Here is an 18,898-nt window from a genome sequence, read left to right as displayed (position 1 = left end):
CATGCTACTATTAGATGTTATACCATAGAGATGAGAAATACTCTTTTCTGATTGGATGACAGGTGTCCATTAATTCTCTACAGAGAAGGCTATTCTCCATGAGGTAGAGTGAAGGGAACAAGTTTAATCACCTTTCTATAGCAATGCTCTGGAAACTTTGAATGGTAACTATGACGACCATAATAAAATGAAGGTTACGGTTACTTGCGGTGAGTGTGTAGTCAGTCAAGCTAATGAATGAACCAAATAAACATATTCTTTAATTTTACCAAGTGGTGTTAACATGATGACTCAAGCATAGAATCAGAAACAGTTGGAACGCTAAAGGATTCGGACAGGGGACTCAACTGTATGATAACAAAGCAAACTATGCCCAACGTTATCCTTGTCCGTGACTAACGAAAGCAGTAGACTATTACGAACTAAACAGGTTGCTTTCTTTTCCTATACATGCATTCCTAAATGCCTATGTGGTATAAGCAGGATAACGTTCCTCGAGGATGTCCCGTTTTACGGAATTAGCAGATGCTAATGGCCTTGGCAGAGGATCTTCCTGTCATGGAGTTTTTTTTTTTTTTTGCCTCCGCTTCATCCATTAATTCCGTCTAACGGGACACTTCGGCGGCCGTTATCCCTTACATTAAATCATCCGCTTTTATCAGTGTGATTAAGGGGAAATGCTTTTGTTTAGTGTTGACAGTCTCAAAGACTGCATGCCCTTGACAGTGTTAGAATCCACATGGACTTTCTTCTGAAGATTTCTGTATTTACTTCTTTACTGTATATTGTCTTGGTATGGGAGGCTGTGGGAAATGACTTTGCCGGCAGGTTTATTTATTTGTGCAGGGAAATTTCTCAAGCAGTCTGCCGTATCAAAATGAAACGAGATTGGGTCCATCAATACGCATTTAGGGCAATCTCTTGAAATGGGACGTGGGCTGAGAGGGAGGCTTCAAGACCATCAGCGATGGGTTAAGTGTGTGTGTGTGTGTGTGTGTGTGTGTGTGCTTATGAGTGTGTTTGCTTATATGGTGTGTGCGAACTGTGTTTGTGTGGTGTGTGCGTGTGTGTGTTGCTGTGTGTGTGTGTGTGTGCGAGTGTATTGTTTATGGTGTGTGTGTTTGTGTGGTGTGTGTGCCTGAGTGTGTTGGTTTGTGTGGTATGTGTGTGTTTGTATTTGTGTGTGTGTGCGAGTGTATTGTTTGTGGTGTGTCTGTGTACACACGTGTGTGTTTGTGTGTGTGTGCACATTAATGTATTGTTTGAGTGAGTGTCTGCAAGTGTATTGTTTGTGGAGTGTGTGAGTGTGTGTGTATGTATATACAGTATGTTTGTATGTGTGTGTGTGAGTGGATAGGTGAGTAATGTGTGTGTGTGTGTGTGGATAGGTGAGTAATGAGTGTGTGTGTGTGTGTGTGTGGATAGGTGTGTAATGTGTGTGTGTGTGTGTGTGTGTGTGTGTGTGTGTGTGTGTGTGTGTGTGTGTGTGTGGATAGGTGAGTAATGAGTGTGTGTTTATGTGTGTGTGTGTGTGTGTGTGTGAGTGGATAAGTGAGTAATAAGTGAGTGTGTGCCTTGTCTCATCTTCAGAAGTGGGATGTTGTTTGCAACCCATAAAAGCATATAACTTCTCCAGACTGCAAAGCAGCACGATTACTTCGCCCCTGAGAGCCAAATTACAAAGTGAATTAGTTGACAAGGTTCACTTTAATTACTCTAAAAAAGTCTCAAAAGAAAGAGGCAGTCGTGCTGTGAAAAGTCCTGTATCATGCTGCGTATCCTAATTGGATCATACCAACCATGGCAACCATGGTAACAGCTAGATCAATTAAAGAGGAGAGAGGGGGAAAGGTGTGGCACGACCCTCGGTGTGTGTCTGTGTATCTCTGATGTCTGCAGGCAGATACTGTATCACCAAAACACAGCTGGAAGGCTTGCTGGGAAAACATAGCTCTGTGCTAGAAACAAGAAGAGTTTTAATCTTTCCCAGAGGATTAATGGGCCTTTCAAATGACTAGGCTAATCCAGAGTTATCTAACTGATTTCTTATAATTTAAATCATGTTGCCGCTATCGGCCTGGCATATCTAACTATTGAGCTTGAGTTATGGTGCTTTCATCCTGTCTCAGCGTGATTGGTGGAGCTGTGCTGTGGAGAATCAAGCCCTGAGTCTCCCTGTGATTGGTCTATTGGGCAAGACCTGGCCGTCCAATCAGTCATTAGTCTTACATTATCCTACTATGTTCAGAACTAAACATGATCTTTGTGTTTGTACAAGTGAGCTACTGTGATTAATCGAGACCTGAAGATCAACCACTGAAGGGAACAATACTGCCTCCTGATTCTATTAACATTGTGCACTCATACACACACGCGCACGCGCACGCGCACACGCACACGCACACGCACTAGAGTGGATCCATATGTCTATCAAAATGCATGAGTGAGCATGATTCAAGTAGTTTCTTTCTTTAATTGTTGATCGCTTTTTGGCTTGCTTGTTTGCTTTGCTCTGCCCCATTCTCTGTCATAGCAATTTGTCAAGCACTACAGAAACAGCGATACCGACCCCAGCAATGCTGGCAGGAGCTGATTGATGACATTTCTGTGAGCTGAGGTTTGGGTACACTGCCAACCCTGCAGCGGGCATTCATGCTTTACTGATCACAAATATCGACCATCTCGAAGCGCTAAAAGTGATCAATTATTGGCTACGAGGGTGGAAAAAGCCTCACACGGTTGCTGGACTTCTGCCTACAATGCAGCAAAACCGGACGACGTCAATAATTTGATTATCCGCTGACTGTAACCGTCGCAATGAATTAGAGCTGAGAGAGAGAGAGGGAAAGAAAGAGAGAGGGAGAGACAGAGAGATGGGGAGGCAGAGAGAGGGAGAGAAAGAGGGAGAGGGAGATAGGAAGAGAGAGGGAGAGAAAGAGGGAGAGAGAGAGAGGAATAAAGAGAGGGAGAGAGAAAGGGAGAGAGAGAGAGCGAAAGCAAGAGAGAGGGACAGACAGAGAGAGGGAGAAAAGAGGGAGAGAGAGAGGGAGAGAAAGAGGGAGAGAGAGATAGGCGCGCCGATTCTCTAACTGTAGGGGGCCCTTCCGTCTGCTTCCTTTGCTGCTGACGTCCTGTTGGCTCACGTCAGCGCCTCTACCCCTGAGCACAGCATGCTGGGTAATTGTCACTGAGATGTTGTACAGCTGGAAAATGAAGGGCTTTCAGGTTCTCGTCTCGTCTTCTCTTCTCTTCTGCCAGGCGAAGGTGGGGTAAATCAAGTCCCAGTCCTTAAATGGGAGATGAAGGAGCGATGAAAGGGATGCGTGAGGAAGAGGAGGAAGAGGAGGAAGAGGAGGATGAGTGTTTGTGTGTTCCTGAAGACAGCTCAGGAAGTTTACAGACTTTTCTAAACAAAGAGCAGCCAATCAGATAGGGAACTCCCTTTTCCTCTGCAAATGACCACAGACGTCCAGCACACCTGTCAAAGAGGGGAAATCTAACCCCCTCGCTGCGGTTCAGCGCTCTCAGTCGGCTTTCTTATTATCTCAAAGATCTGATACACCAGTTCTCCCCTGCTGTCTGTCAAAGCATTCCAGGGATCACTGGCCATTTCGGATCAGATGTTTTTATAATGATTTCCTTCAAACCGGTGAACCAGACTTCTGTTCTTGAATATCTCTGGCTTTTGATACACACTGTAAACTGTATCAGTCAATCTAAGCAAACGAGTGAAGTTACCTTGGGGCCATATTCTCCCATGCGCTTGAGTCAAAAAGAAGCACACAGCTACTCACGCCATGAGGGTAATTACGTGCTTCTGGCAGAGCAACCCCCAAATCTGGGCATTTCTTATGTAAACAACATTTACGCGACCTTCGACCTTTGACCTATGCGTTTTTGAGCTACACTTTTCCGAGGGCTGGAATAAGTCACGTGCCAATAGAAAGCGAAACACCATATTTTGTTTGAAGTCGGCAGTTGGCCTAGTTCTAAGATTGATATATATGTACAAATAAAGTTGCAAAATCGCAGTGTTTGAGTGTCAAATTTAGTTTTTATACTACTGAAATAACATTACATTTTTTTCCCCATTACATATCTTAAGTGATTTTCAGTCATCGGTGGGAAGATTACTTGATTATTGAGTGTTTAATGATAGATTACCCAACATGCATTCTGATTCAGCCCACCGTCTCCTCAACCGTGAGTTTCTAAACCATGAATCTCAACAACTCAAACACATCTTCACAAATTGGCCTTGCAAATGTGTAATTTGGTAAACGTACTTCTTTGTTAAGGTTATGTGATAGATAGCAACAAATGTTTTCATTTGAGGTTATTTGTAATACAATTTTCCCCAATGTCTGATTTAGGTTTTCCATGGATTTGAATGACATTCACAAGGTTAATGCAAAGGTCCATGTTCCACGTTCTCACAACGAATACATTACAGTTATGACTCAGTCTACTTCTATTTTAAATAAATCACACCTTTTTCATGAGCCCGCCTACATTGTTTTGAGTTTCAATATTTTTGGAGCGAGTGAAAAAGATTCCCATGATCCTTTGCAAGAGCACTGAAATAATCCAACCTATCTATTAGTGTTTCTTGGAAGCAGAGATTTTCCAATATATATTTATTTTAGCAGTATGTCGTTGTGATATTTTGTTCAGTGTGTGCCTGTTTGTCAACATATTTGTTTTACTTAAGTACATTAATGTAATTAACTTAAACCGAATAAGAAATGCTGTGTTGATTAAACACATTTTGTTCACATAATGTACATTTAATGCAGAATGTTTTTTTCTGTATATGCGAAGGAGCCAATAAAGTCTTTATATTGCAGTGGTGAGTTAGGGTGATGCTTTGCTTTCTAGTTCTAAAGTTTGATTCCGTTACAGTTTTTACTGATTGCTAACACACTATAACTGTGTATAGATAGTGTATAGTGTATAGATGCTTATGTCAGTGTTTTGTTTATGTTTTTTATTTTACTTGATTCTTTATTTTATTGTGATTGTACAGCACTTTGGTCAACGTGAGTTGTTTTTAAATGTGCTTTATAAATACATTTTACTTGACTTGACATGACTTGAACTGGTTCCTTCAGCAAAACAACTAAAGCTTTGCCCCAGTCCTCAAAAGATATGCACCTTTCACATAACTGTAAACCCTATTCACACATTTTCCAATGTGTAAACTTCATGCTCATTTAGTGAACACACACAATCAATCCAATACACTCAAGGCATCACCATCTGACCTCAACAACCAAACATTTTTCACGGCGGAAACACTAAAGAGAAAGACCACAATGTCAAAGACAAGTAGTTTCAGATGAAATTCACCATTACCGTTCATCATGTGCTCATACATGGGATGACTATGAGGAAGCTGGACAATGGGTACAGCCACACTAACAGTGTCATAACTGCGTCCATTTAAAACGTTATTTGCATTGCATCCACCAGCATAAAGACATGCATTGCATCGTATGAATATGAATGAATGTTGGTGGTGGTCGGAGGGGCCATAGGTGCTGATTAGCAGCCACACTTCTGTCAGTCTGCCCCAGGGCAGCTGTGGCTACTGATGTAGCTTAACACCACCGGTATGACTGTGTATGAATGAATGACTACTGGACTCTGGACTCTGTAAAGCAGCGACTTCGGGTATTTAGAGAAGCGCTATATAAGATTGAATTGATTGATTGATTGATTGCATTGATTGTAACAGCAATATGTGTATTGTACTGTGCACTCACACACACTCACACACACACACACACACACACACACACACACACACACACACACACACACACACACACACACACATTGTACTGTAACCTTGCAGGGCATGAGAGGAGACTGGGACTTGGACCTGGCACCCATTGTGCTTTCTTTACAATTGAAATCCACAGTAATGGGTGAATCATGTTTTTTGTTTGATAGAACTGAGAGGCAGACACTTTCTGGGGGAAAGCAGACACTACTACAGTTAATGGAATGAAAACTGCTTTTCAGTAGTCAGTATGGTCTTTATCAACAATGCCTTAGAGCAGGAATTCACTCCAGATTTTGGCTTACACACAAAAACCTTTACCTGTCACTCAAACCGCAGAATCCCACTCTTATTCTCAGCCTTCAGTTTCGTAAAACACTTCTTGTAAAATACATACATAGTTCACTTGGTAAGAAACAATGATCAGCCCCTTTTTAAGGCACACATACCAGTTCCAAAGGAGGACATTGGTTGTGATGTTGATGAGTTGCTCTGACAAGACCCACTGAGGAGGCTGGGTACGGTCTCATTTTATACAATCATGTAAAAAAAAAAAAGGCCATTTTGTTTTTCGTACACACTTCTTACATAGCCTACTATAAAATGAGACCTAGTAAGCAGTTTTAAAGACAACTGTAATAGGTCAAGTAGCATTGATTAGCACACCTAAAGACGCCACACAGTAGCATCAATTAGCACACCTAAAGACGCCACACAGTAGCATCGATTAGCACACCTAAAGACGCCACACACATTAATATTGATTAGCACACCTAAAGACGCCACACAGTAGCATTGAATAGCACACCTAAAGACGCCACACGGTAGCATTGATTAGCACACCTAAAGACGCCACACAGTAATATTGATTAGCACACCTAAAGACGCCACACAGTAGCATTGATTAGCACACCTAAAGGCGCCACACAGGTGTGGTCTTAGAGCAAAGCGGTGTTGGCCATCTGTGTGTTCCCTGCTGATAGGCACCCAGTACACTGTCATCTGCTACTTTCCGTTCTTCTGAACAAATGAAACTAAAGTGGTAAGATTGTTATGACGTACATACATATAAGGTAGTTTTACTAAATAAAGATATATTGTTGTGAGAAATATTTGCAAATGTATCAGTTTCCTCAAATATTTTGTACTTCATTGAACTTGTCCGGGTTCACAATAGAAATGGCAAACTTAATGACACCTTGATAAATTGATTGACATTCCTTGAATTCCTTCATTGATTGATTGATTGATATTTGTAGCTCATATTTCAAATGTACTCATTGATTTATTTGAATTGGCAAAAGAGTGCATTGATATTTCTTGAATGAAGGACACGACTTTGAAGCTTTAGAATACATCGCTCAATACAAGTGGTAGTGGGAACTTTACTGAAAACACAGCTGCGGTCCGTATTGACAAATCTGAGTCTGGCATAGCCCATCGGAGCACCGGTGTTATATGAGACTCGTCGCTCGACTATAAATAACACATGTGAGTCGTGAATCCAAGCGACGGCTCCTTCGGAGGCAACAGGAGACGGCCGCCTCAAGTGCACTTATCGACAGCCTAATCCATTTCACGGGAACTTAATGCCACCCAAAGAATAGCTCGGAGCTGCCGGCCTGACAGGCCTCCGCGGCGGCAGATAATAATAGGGCTTTAATAGATTAACTCCGAGTGATTGGTGGCCCTGGCCCTGCGAAGTAGACACAGCCCGGAAATGGGAACGGCGTCGCCGTGGTGATGAATGGGGGTGATTCGTTTTCATGCATAATTACAATTATCCCACCAACAGTTTTGCCCCCTTCATGTGCTGTCCCTTACCGGCCATGAAACACCACCACGTTACGGCTTCTTTCTGGGGTACTATACTACGTTTCCCAAGAGGCTGGATCGTTATTTATCAAGTGTAATTTGATTTGTGCATCTGTGGCTGTTTCAGAGCCTTTACAGCTATCTTATTATGTTGACTATGCTATTCACTTAGAAGGCCTCTACACACACACACACACACACACACACACACACACACACACACACACACACACACACACACACACACACTCTGGGTTTACAGCCATCTTGTGACTCTGAAGTTTCACGCAAATAAACTTTTTTTTGTTCAGCTGTTTTTTGTCTCACATCGAACAAAGAGAAAAAGAGAAGAGTAAATGATATCTCATATTATTTCTAATATAAGAACCAGGCTGATTCCTGCAGTTATATTTCTGTCCTGTCCCCAAACTATAAGAAATGGTTCTACAAGGATCGCCTCATCCCTTCAGGTGTTCAGAGTAAAACTCTTGAAGTTTCACCCAAAGAAACCTTTTTTTATTTTTTTACTCAGAGAGAGTCTATGTCCTCAGACTCAAGTTCAGTCTTCTCGGTAAGCCAGAGTGACTCAGTGACCCTTGAACTCTGTGTGTCTGCTCTCCACTAACCACCTGTCATCTCCTGGTTTGTGATGATGATGAGGATGAGGATGATGATGTGAAAAGTTCACTTCACTCTGTTCGTGTTGGACTGAGAGCGCGTCTGCCGGGGGAAGGGGGGAAGGGGGGAAGGGGGGAAGGGGAAGGGGGGTAGCTGTTCGCCCCCCTTGATGCCCCGGGGGCAGCAGAGGGGTGCGTAGGTTGCCGTCGTTACGCCGCACCAGAAGAGGATCCCGGTTCGTCTACACTTGGCTCAGATTGTTGGAGTTCGCCAGTTGCCATGGACACAGACCTCAGGATCCCGAAAAAAACAATTAGTGGAGGGATGCTGAGTGCCCCACCTGTCAGTCCACCCGATGGAGAAGCAGAGCAGTGCTGCCTATTGCCAGTTCTTATTTTGCCTTGTCAACCGTGAGTAATAGTGTTGGCTCCACAGGTTGTCCAGAGTCACCCAACATCTTTTTATCCTTTTTTTTTCCTGACATAGGAGAGCTGTGTCACTCTGTGTCTAGAAATCTATGGTCAGAGAGACGGTACTCGACTGGTACAACGACAGCAAAGTCTTTAGAGACAGGTCAGGGGAGAGAGAAGGAGAGAGAGAGGGGGGAGAGAGAGGGAGAGAGGGGAGAGAGAGGGAGAGAGGGAGAAGGAGAGAGAGAAAGAGAGAGAGGGAGAGGGGGGGAGAGACACGAGAGCCACTTCATGCTGGGAGTCGATTCAATGCGGATGGAAGCCATGCTCTCATAATGAGGGAACAACAGTTGTGCTTCGGAGCGGAAAACCTCACAGTCCCCATATTCATCTGAGGGAGTGGTAGGGCCATGAAACATTAATCACAAGAAAAAGACTGAGTGAGCGACGTGGGGAGGAGGAGGAGGAGGAGGAGGAGGAGGAGGAGGAGAAGAAAGAAGATGAACAGAAAAAAGATCTTCTAGGCTTTGAAACACACTGCAAAAGATAGATCTTTATTTATCCCTGTGTGTTACAGTAGAAAGAGAAAGAAACCAAAGAAACAAACGAGTGCAATCACATCTTAACCTGGACGGAACATTCTACACAGTCAGAAGAACACACACAAAAAAAACGATTGATCAAGTTGGACTCCCCACAGACACACACCCCCCACCCCACTCCTGCGATAAAGCTCCTCTCACCCCTAAAGAAAGCACAAGAGTACTGCAGATTCACTGTAAGGCAACTGATACCACCACCAACCCATATGTTCAAGAACAGAGTGACTGTGTGTGTGTGTGTCTGTGTGTGTGTGTGTCTGTGTGTGTATGTGTGTGTGTGTGTATGTGTGTGTGAGTCTCTCTCTCTGTGTGTGTGTGTGTGTGTGTGTGTGTGTGTGTGTGTGTGTGTGTGTGTGTGTGTGTGTGTGTGTCGGTGCTTTCCTTTCAAGCTTGAAAGGGAAAGTTTTGGGCCACAATTTATAGTAAGTGTCCTTTAATACAATGCACTTCTTACAATTGGTACATAATAACATGTTCTTGTAAGTTAGGGTTATGTATAATGATACGTTTAGGGTTAATAACATGTGTTAGGTTTACCTGCATGAGAAGTATTATTTATTATTATTATTATTATTTATTTATTTATTTGTTACTAACCATAAGTGCACTGTAATAAGGACAGTTGGCATAAGGGGTGGCCATATTTTGTACTACCTAGCACTTCAAACAAGTCAACAAAAGCTCTTTTCTAATGTGGAGTCTCTCATCTGTGATGCTGAAGGCCCAGTGAGGATACTTGACTTACTTATTGAACCTCCCTGACTGTGTGTTTGAGGTCAAATAATTACTGATAAATGATGTGATCAAATAAGGGGGAAATTAGGATTAAAAATGGCAACATGGCTGGTTAAATATGGGTCTATGAGGTTAAACCCATTACAGTCACAGTTTTATAAAAAAAAGAAAAAGAAAAGGCCATATTACCCGGTCATGTTCATTACCGGATCATATTAAGGTCCTGGGCTCTGGAAAGCGCCTTGAGACAATGTTATTGTTTTGGCGCTGTATAAATCAAATTCAAATTAAAAACTGAAATAGAAATTGAAATAGAAATACAAATATTCAGCTACTGGATCGTCCGCTTAACAGTCCATCCTATGGTCAGCTCCAATCTCTTTCCCCTTTGTTGTAACGTTCTAGAACTGCCGGATCTATGAGGAACAGTGGCGTAGAGCAGTGGTTCTCAAACTTTTTGTCCGGGGACCCCATAAAATCCATTTGCCAAGTCTCGTGACCCCCCACACATTTTGACAGGATATTATAGGTCTAAATTCAGTTTCATCTTGAATGATGAGACTGCTTGCTGAGACAATATTAGTTTTCATTATCCACCCTGATGTAGAAAACACCATTTCTGATAGACTATACAGCATGTCAAAGCCTAATATGTTGATGCACAAGGCAGCAAGATCATTCCGCGACCCCCCAAAAACGTTTGGCGACCCCTAGTTTGAGAACCACTGGCGTAGAGGAGTCAGTAAAGTTCCGTCTCGCAAGCCTTCAGCAGCAAAGCACAGATGAGGAGACCCAGCTCTAGAACACAAAGAGAACTCCACACACGGCTGTGCGTTATTGAAGAGAACTCCACACACGGCTGTGCGTTATTGCGCATCGGTTTTGCTAATAGCCTACAAAACTGTAACACTGGCTACCTCGTTGTTCGACCTGCTAGACCCACAACAAATGCAGTTAAGAAAAAGGACTTCAAATAGAGGTACGACTGACTCTGTTTCTACTCTACTTTTTGTTCTCCATTTAAAAGGTGCACTGAGGAACGGCATGTTCTCTAACTAATACCTTCTAGAAGAAAACAAGAACAGCAGTCTCTCTAAACTCAAGTTAGCCTGACATTGCTAAGACATTCACTTTATGATCCCTGTGCTATTTCTCATAAACAGACTTTTACATATGGCAGAAATAGATTAAGTATAGTATTAACTGCACCTTGTCATAGGTTACTACATGATCATTATATTGCTTCATTAGGTAATTCTGTCGGTCTATAGGTCATGATCTTGTCATTTCAGTAGTTCAATTTAATATTGCAATGTTACAAGTGTGCAGTATTTCTTAGTAATTTCCAGGGCTGAGTTCCTTAAAGCTGGGTGATAAAAGTTCAGCATTCTGAAGGGGTTTTTAGCATCAAATCAAAGGTTCTTGGCTGAAAGGAACAATTTGACTTTGAGTGAGACTTTGAGTGAGATCACTGACCACTAACTGTCTGCTCTTGTGTGGTTTATACCTGCACTGTATGCTCACCGAGGATCTGCTTTTAATCATTGATAAGGGCATTGATAAAAGAACCACAACTTCTAATTCTAACCAGCCAATATCAACGACCCATCCAAAGAATGTGCCCTTGTTGCCTTGTTGTAGTTCACATGAAAAAGAACCGTTACAACCATTATAACCGTTATAAATAATCCTACCGCTAAGTTTTACAAGAGCCGAAACCTGGCTTTCAGCGCAGTGCAAATGAGACAGACATACCAAAGAGATATTTATAAGCACACACACACACACACACACACACACACACACACACACACACACACACACACACACACTCACACACACAAACACACACACATCTATAAGCTGGAGCCTCTCACTCTGACATGGGTAAGTCAGTCCCCCTCACACATACACTTACACACACACACACACACACACATACACACACACATACACACACACACACACACACATACATACACACACACACACACACACACACACACACATACACAGGGAGGCTCCAGTGCCCAACGCAGAGGGTAAGAGAATGTGCTCCAGGGGCATCTGTGTTCTCCCTCATGTTTTGAGAGTCCATTGTTAAATACCCTCCTTTTCTTCGAGCAGATGGCTTCTGCTACTGCGTACATTCCCCCACCCAAGTCTGTGTGAGTCGTTTCAGAGGGAGAGGTAGAGAACCCCCCCCCCCCACCCACCCAAATACACACACAAACACACACACACACACACTGCTGGGGCCCCAGAGGGCCTGTTGTCCATGTGAGGAGTAGAGTCCGTGTGGTGAGGGTTGATGTGATAGGGGAGGATGGGAAAGGTCCTCTCAGTCAGACAGTCACGCTCCACTCCCCGCTCGCTCCTCTCCCCGCTCGCTCCACCCCCCGCTCGCTCCACGCAGCAGCACCTGGGCGAGGACACGGCTCTGTTCAAAACAAAACAGGGAGAGGCAATGGGTTAGCAATGGGTAAAACCGCGTGGCTATTTTGGATCGGAGAACACACACACTCAGGTGAAGTTAATCTACTGTACATAGTCACCTTGTAGGCATGTGTCATCTGTGATTGCCACCGGTAAGCACTGTAAGTGGTAATGTGGACACCATATGGGTGCATGTGTCAGGCCTAATGAAACAAGCCATTGGGGAGTTTGTGGGTGTGTGTGTGTGTGTGTGTATCAGGCCTAATGAAACAAGCCATTGGGGAGTGTGTGTGTGTGTGTGTGTGTGTGTGTGTGTGTGTGTATATATATGTGCGTGTGTGTGTGTGTGTTTGTGCGTGCATGTGTGTGTGTGTTTGTGGGTGCATGTCTGTATATGTGTGTGTGTGTGTGTGTGTGTATGTGTGTGTGTGAGTGTGTGTGTGTGTGTGTGTGCGTGTCAGGCCTAATGAAACAAGCCATCGGGGAGCACAGGAACAGGTCTGGACAAGACTACACAGCACAGCACAGCACGTATGTTCTCTGCTTCAAGGTCTACTGTTTATGAAAATGTTTGCTGGTTCTGACAGCATTACATCACTGGATACTGACTGCCATTACTCCTTATTACAGTCTATGACATCTGTCATGACATAATTATGACATTATAATGTTATGACAGAGGGTTCACAGTTCAAATTGTTTCCAGAAGATCTGGCAACCCTGAGTAAAAGCGTGGGGCACGCCAACCTGCCCTCCCAGAGTCATGTCCCCCCCATCCTCCTTCTGCACTCAACTCTGCGCAAAAAAAAACAATTTCACCCTGGCAACCTTCCCACCTGCGCCAAATGGACAATGTAATTGGCAAACGGCACTTCTAATTAAACCTGCAAATGTTCCCATTTTGTAACGATGATGAATGTCCCTCACCAAGCTGTTCTCAGGACTCTGGAAGAGCTGAATTTGAGACCGATACCCCTAGGGTGGTGGGCTTCAGGTGCGGACAGAAGTGTACTGTTATACTTAGTGGGTGTGTATTAGTAAGTGTGTGTGTATGACAGAGAGAGAGACAAAGAAAGAAAGAAAGACAAAAGAGAGAGTGTAGGAGAGTAAAGTGTGATTTATGCTTCCGATAAACACGTTATTGTAACCAAAACAGAAGTCTGAGGCCATTTGCGAGGCATCTGCCAGCCAACTATCTAACGTTAGCACGTTAGCTTTCGTTAGCTAACGTTAGCAAGCTAACTATCAATGAAGTAGAAGGCTTGCTAGCGAGGTAAACAGCAGCCTTCAATCCATAGTGGAGTGATTGGTTTACCAACAACCCCCCCCCCCCCCTCCTCCCAAACACTGGGCAAGTGGACCAACCACAGTTGTTGCGGTCTATGTTGCCATAATGTGTAGTTACGTTCCTGAGGAGGTGCACGTCAGGCCACGGCGTAGGTAGGGTACAGGGCTATGCCATACCTACAGTGCATTCATTGGCATTAAGGACAGACAGACAAAAATAAAGAATAAGAGAGAGACAGAGAGAGAGAGAGACATGGGAAGTGTGTGTGGGGGTGAGACAGAATGAGAGAGAGAGAGACATGGGAAGTGTGTGTGGGGGTGAGACAGAGTGTGTGTGCTCTGCCTTCCATCATTCATAACGCTGGCCACAGGGTCGTTAAAGCAACATGGAGGCTGAGCCAGGCAGCAGCTGTCTCCTGCCAGACTTCCAGTTTCTCTGCATGACTCCTTTACCCCACTGAGGACTGTGCACTCACAGAGCCAACATGGAGGGAGAGAAATGGTGCAGGTCACTCAGACAAGTTCATTCCCTTTCCTCGTATTTTTTTGAGAAAAAAGGGAGAAATACAAAAATGAGGGGGTAGGGGACTGTTTTTCTTCCTCCTGCAAACCCTCCAGGGACTTGGTCTTAGCACTTTCCCAAAGAAACATAATTTCCCCACTTCACCAAAAACTGGGCAGTCAAGCTGAGTTTTCGCCTTTATGATGGCAGGCCTCCGTAGAGCGGAGTGATTCACTGTGTCCAAATAGGAACCAAAGGCGCTTTTAAAAAGAAACGCTTCAGACGTCATTTCACGGCTCTCTTCATGAGAAGAGGGTGACAGTCGGAGCTGAATCGGGGGATTCGGAGAGGTGTGAGACCAAGAGAGAGAGAGAGAGAGAGAGAGGAAGAGGGGGATTCAGAGAGGTGTGAGACGAAGTGCTTTTCAGTTATAACTCTCTCTGGGGAGGACTGGGGGGACAAGTGAGAGAGAGAGAGAGAGAGAGGAAGAGAGAGAGTTGGGAGATAGCCAGAGAGGAAAAGAGAAAGAGATAGACAGGGAGAGGGGGGAGAAAGGCAGAGAGATGGAGAGAGACAGAGTTTGTGAAAGCGAGGGAGGAAAAGAGAGAGATGGAGAGAGAGAGCGAGAAAGGCAAGGAGTGGGGAGCGGATACCCTGAAATCCACGTCCAAGAAGAAGGCGCTCCACCATAGAGTGTGGAGCGCATCGGAACAGGATCCCCCGGGGTGAAGGCCTGCTTCCCCGCTGGGGTTGTTTATATATCAAGGAAAATGAAAGAAAACCGCTTTCGATCGGAAAGGGAATCAAATTACTCCCGGTTTCATATCAGATGAAAAAACACAGCCTGCCCTGAGAATAAGGTGGATTGAATGCGGTCAGAAAAACATCATGTTCAAAAAACAGATATCCTTTACGCTCCATTCCCAGGGAAACTGAAAATGATAGAATGTATACCTCACACACACACACACACACACACACACACACACACACACACACACACACACACACACACACACACACACACACACACACACACACACACACACACACACTTCACCTATACTGTAATTGGCTTGGGATTAAACCTCCTGCTCAATGAAAAGTGTATGAAAACTCAATTCAATTCAATTCAATTCAATTGAAAACTTGCATCCAGTTGTTTGTCCCTCAAAGTGATTTTTTATCTTTTCGCTTAAAAAAAGAATCTCTCTATGTTCTTTCTCTCCTGTCTGTCGGTGAAGTGAGGATGCCCTCATGTTGGGCTTTTCAAAAGTCACAGTTGGGCTATGTTTCCATAGAAGACATACTGCCCTCTGAGAAAGCACAGATTTGAATGTTACAAGAGGACTCATATTCATGCTGGCTGGTGTGTGTGTTGCGTGTGTGATGAGATTTGAATGTTATAAGAGGACTCTAAGACATGCTGGCTGGTGTGTGTGTTGCGTGTGTGATGAGTCCTGGCGTTAGCATCAAGACTATTTGTTTTGGGAGTTTCCATCGAGACACTATTCCGTGTGCACTAAAAATGTCTTCCTTCAACACCATATTTCCTCTGGTATTTTTTAAAAAAAAGGAGGGAAAAATATAACAAACAACATCAGAATAGAAGCAGCGACTGCTGCACGCTATCGTGCATATCTCCAAGTAACCCTCTTTCATCAAAGCCAATTGGGAGAGAAATTATGTGTTATTACATCCAGATGGGAGGTTCTCATGCAGTTCTGTAGGAGAATTTATGATGTGATCTTTAGCACAAGAATATCTGGTTTCAGCTCAGTAATGGTTCTGCATTTTTCAAAACTCTCAGGTGGCCACCGTCCAAGACGGCCCAACCTCCAGCTTTCCATTTTAAGCGCTACAGAAGAGCCAGCACCTCGGATACAGGCGGAAAGATGCTTGGATACAGGCGAAAAGATGCTTGGATACAGGCGAAAAGATGCTTGGATACAATCAAAAAGATTTTGGATAGAGGCGAAAAGATGCTTGGATACAATCAAAAAGATTTTGGATACAGGCGAAAAGATGCTCAGATACAGGCGAAAAGATGCTTGGTTACAGACAAATAGATGCTTGTGTATCACAAAAAGGCATCACGAGGCAGCCATGTGTACAAACTATTACCGTCACAGTGTTCATGAGCTCAGGGGTCAAGGGTTAGATTCCAACAGAACATTCAAATGAAATTTTTTATTTTTCTTCGGATGAAAGTGTCTGTATAACAACATGGTAACACTTTCATACATTCGTCTGTCCTTGAGAAACCGTTGAGCTGGCCTTTGTCCAAAACGCCTGACACCCAGCTTTCCATTCAGTACAAAAGAAAAACCCCTCAGAGTTCATGAAAGAGACACTTGTGTGTCACAGCAAACTTCCTAAAGACAGCCGTGTGTATGAATTATTCAAAGATACTGTCACTCTTAAAGTGACATCTTCTCAGAGACGGAAACATTTCTTGGGTAAATGGTGTTACGGTAGCTAAACTTGTAGAGCAAGGCGTGGACAAGGTTAAGGGTCATGGGAGAATACAAAATGATTCATGCAAAACTGTTGTTTGTCCTTAAAGTGATATTTTTTTAACCTTTTGCTTAAAGAAAAAAACATCTCTCCTGTTGGTTTCTCTCTCTCCTGTGTGGGAGGCGAGGATGCCCTCACTTCGGCCTTTTCAAAAGACACAGCAGCTTTGAGGGCGCAGACACAGACACAGACACAGACACAGACACAGACACAGACACAGGCTCAGACACAGGCACAGGCACAGGCACAGACACAGACACAGACACAGGCACAGGCACAGACACAGACACAGACACAGACACAGACACAGACACAGGCACAAGCACAGACACAGACACAGACACAGACACAGACACAGGCACAGACACAGACACAGGCACAGGCACAGACACAGACACAGACACAGACACAGACACAGACACAGACACAGACACAGACACAGACACAGACACAGGCACAGACACAGACACAGACACAGGCACAGGCACAGGCACACACACAGCAGCTTTGAGGGCATCCCAACATTACACGCCGAATTCCACAGTTCACAGTTCCAGACCCTTTTCTATTCTCAGGAGCCGAACAGATGAAGGGTTGTGAGGAGGGTGGATGAGGTGAGGGGGGTTTAGGAAGACTCTCACTGACAAAAATAGTTCTACATGCCTGAATGGGTTCAAAAGGCTGAAGGTTCTACCCTGATTATTATTTATTTTTTTACTCAGACAGAATCCAGTAAAGCCAAAAATGGCTATCAAGATGAAAACAAATAAACTGTTCATCAGATCAGGATTTAAGCAGAAGAACCTTGAAAGGTTCCTCAAAGGTCCAAAGATACAAAGGCTTTTCTACCAAGGCCCTGTTGACACAATGACAGTGAGGTAGCGCTGAACTTCAAAGTCACCGGGGCAACCGTTGCCATGGCCCTGCACCTCTGAGCCGTCTCAAGCCTGCGCTCCACTGGGAAAGCAAGGGGATTATTCCTCTCAGCCCCCCCCCCCCCCAAACTGGCAACCCTTCCACTTGCTCCTGTTTGTCTGGGAACAGAGACGCCAGCGGGTTGGTTGGCAGTGCCAGTGCATTACGGCCCGCTGGAGCAGATTACTCCATGTGGCACACACCTGCCCGCCTGCCCGCCTGTCTGTCTCTCTGCCCCCAAGCCCTGCGCGGGCATCAGGGGGGAAGTGATTTGGGAGGCAGTGATTCACCCGTACGAGTGGACTGAATTTAGCTCACAGGTGCTAACCGGCTCCATGCTGATCAGCTACAGGGCTACAGGAGAACCCTTTGGGCTGGCTGAGAAATGCATCTAGGTGTGTCAACTAGCTGTTGTTACTCTCTTTATAAAAAAACACCTTACATTTTTTTTACTTTATGCTTTCACAAAGCTTATTCTACCATATACATCATAAATACGTACAGCCTTTTTCAAAACAATACATGGAAATTGTAAATACTATAGTGTGTAAATATTTACAATTGATTAAATGCTTATATTATATGATACAAGGAGCGACAGATAGAGAATCATTGGGTGATACATTAACTAATGTCCTCTTACAGTTTTTTACGACTGGATAAACACTAAAATCAAAAGTATTACACAATTATCAAAACCTTCACTCAAGGAGCAAAACAACGGCTCAGATTTGCACCACTATAAGCACATGTCAACATCACACTTTTTGCGAAACAATACACACAAGTGATTTGCAAAACACTAAACACACTTTTATGCTGTAGACACAGACGTATATCAAGATGTCACTTCCTTGCAATTCCAAAGCACTGCAAGTCAAATTACCACACTTTGTGGCAATTAGTTGAACACAGCCATCAAGTGTTATGCAGTTATGAAAACTGAGACAAGTTTAGTTGTTTTTGTTGTGATTCTCCATGTTTGACTGATTTGTGTATATGGAGAGAATTAAATAATATTTTCATCAGTCTGCAGCATTGGTCTTGTGTAGTGTTTGGTGAATTTATTGAATATTTGCACTTTCTCTGTGTACTTCACTTACACTACTCTAATCACTGAGAAGTAGAATTGCTAAAAGTGTTTTAGGTTTATAACAGCAGTGTGTAAGTGGTACAAACAGAATTCCGTCATATGCAACGTGTGTGTTTCATATGGTAACAAAATATGGTTTTGTTAAATTAGTGTATAGTTTTTACAAGAGTGTTTCATTTTGCA

The 18,898-nt window shown here is 43.7% G+C and overlaps 1 protein-coding gene across 1 annotated transcript in view; it reads right to left on the bottom strand.

Moving 5' to 3' along the window:
- Window positions 1–12,214: 12,214 nt before the first annotated feature.
- shisal1a (shisa like 1a) overlaps window positions 12,215–18,898 on the bottom strand; it is a 55,828-nt gene continuing 49,144 nt past the window's right edge. The window contains exon 5 of the mRNA XM_031582785.2: window positions 12,215–12,405. Within this exon, the coding sequence (XP_031438645.1) occupies window position 12,405 (1 nt within the window). The 3' untranslated portion in view covers window positions 12,215–12,404. The remainder of the gene's footprint in view (window positions 12,406–18,898) is intronic.

This window comes from Clupea harengus, chromosome 16, assembly GCF_900700415.2.
Source record: "Clupea harengus chromosome 16, Ch_v2.0.2, whole genome shotgun sequence".
Lineage (NCBI taxonomy): Eukaryota > Metazoa > Chordata > Actinopteri > Clupeiformes > Clupeidae > Clupea > Clupea harengus.
Note: the sequence above shows the minus strand (reverse complement) of the source record. Positions and strands in the feature narration are given on the sequence as shown.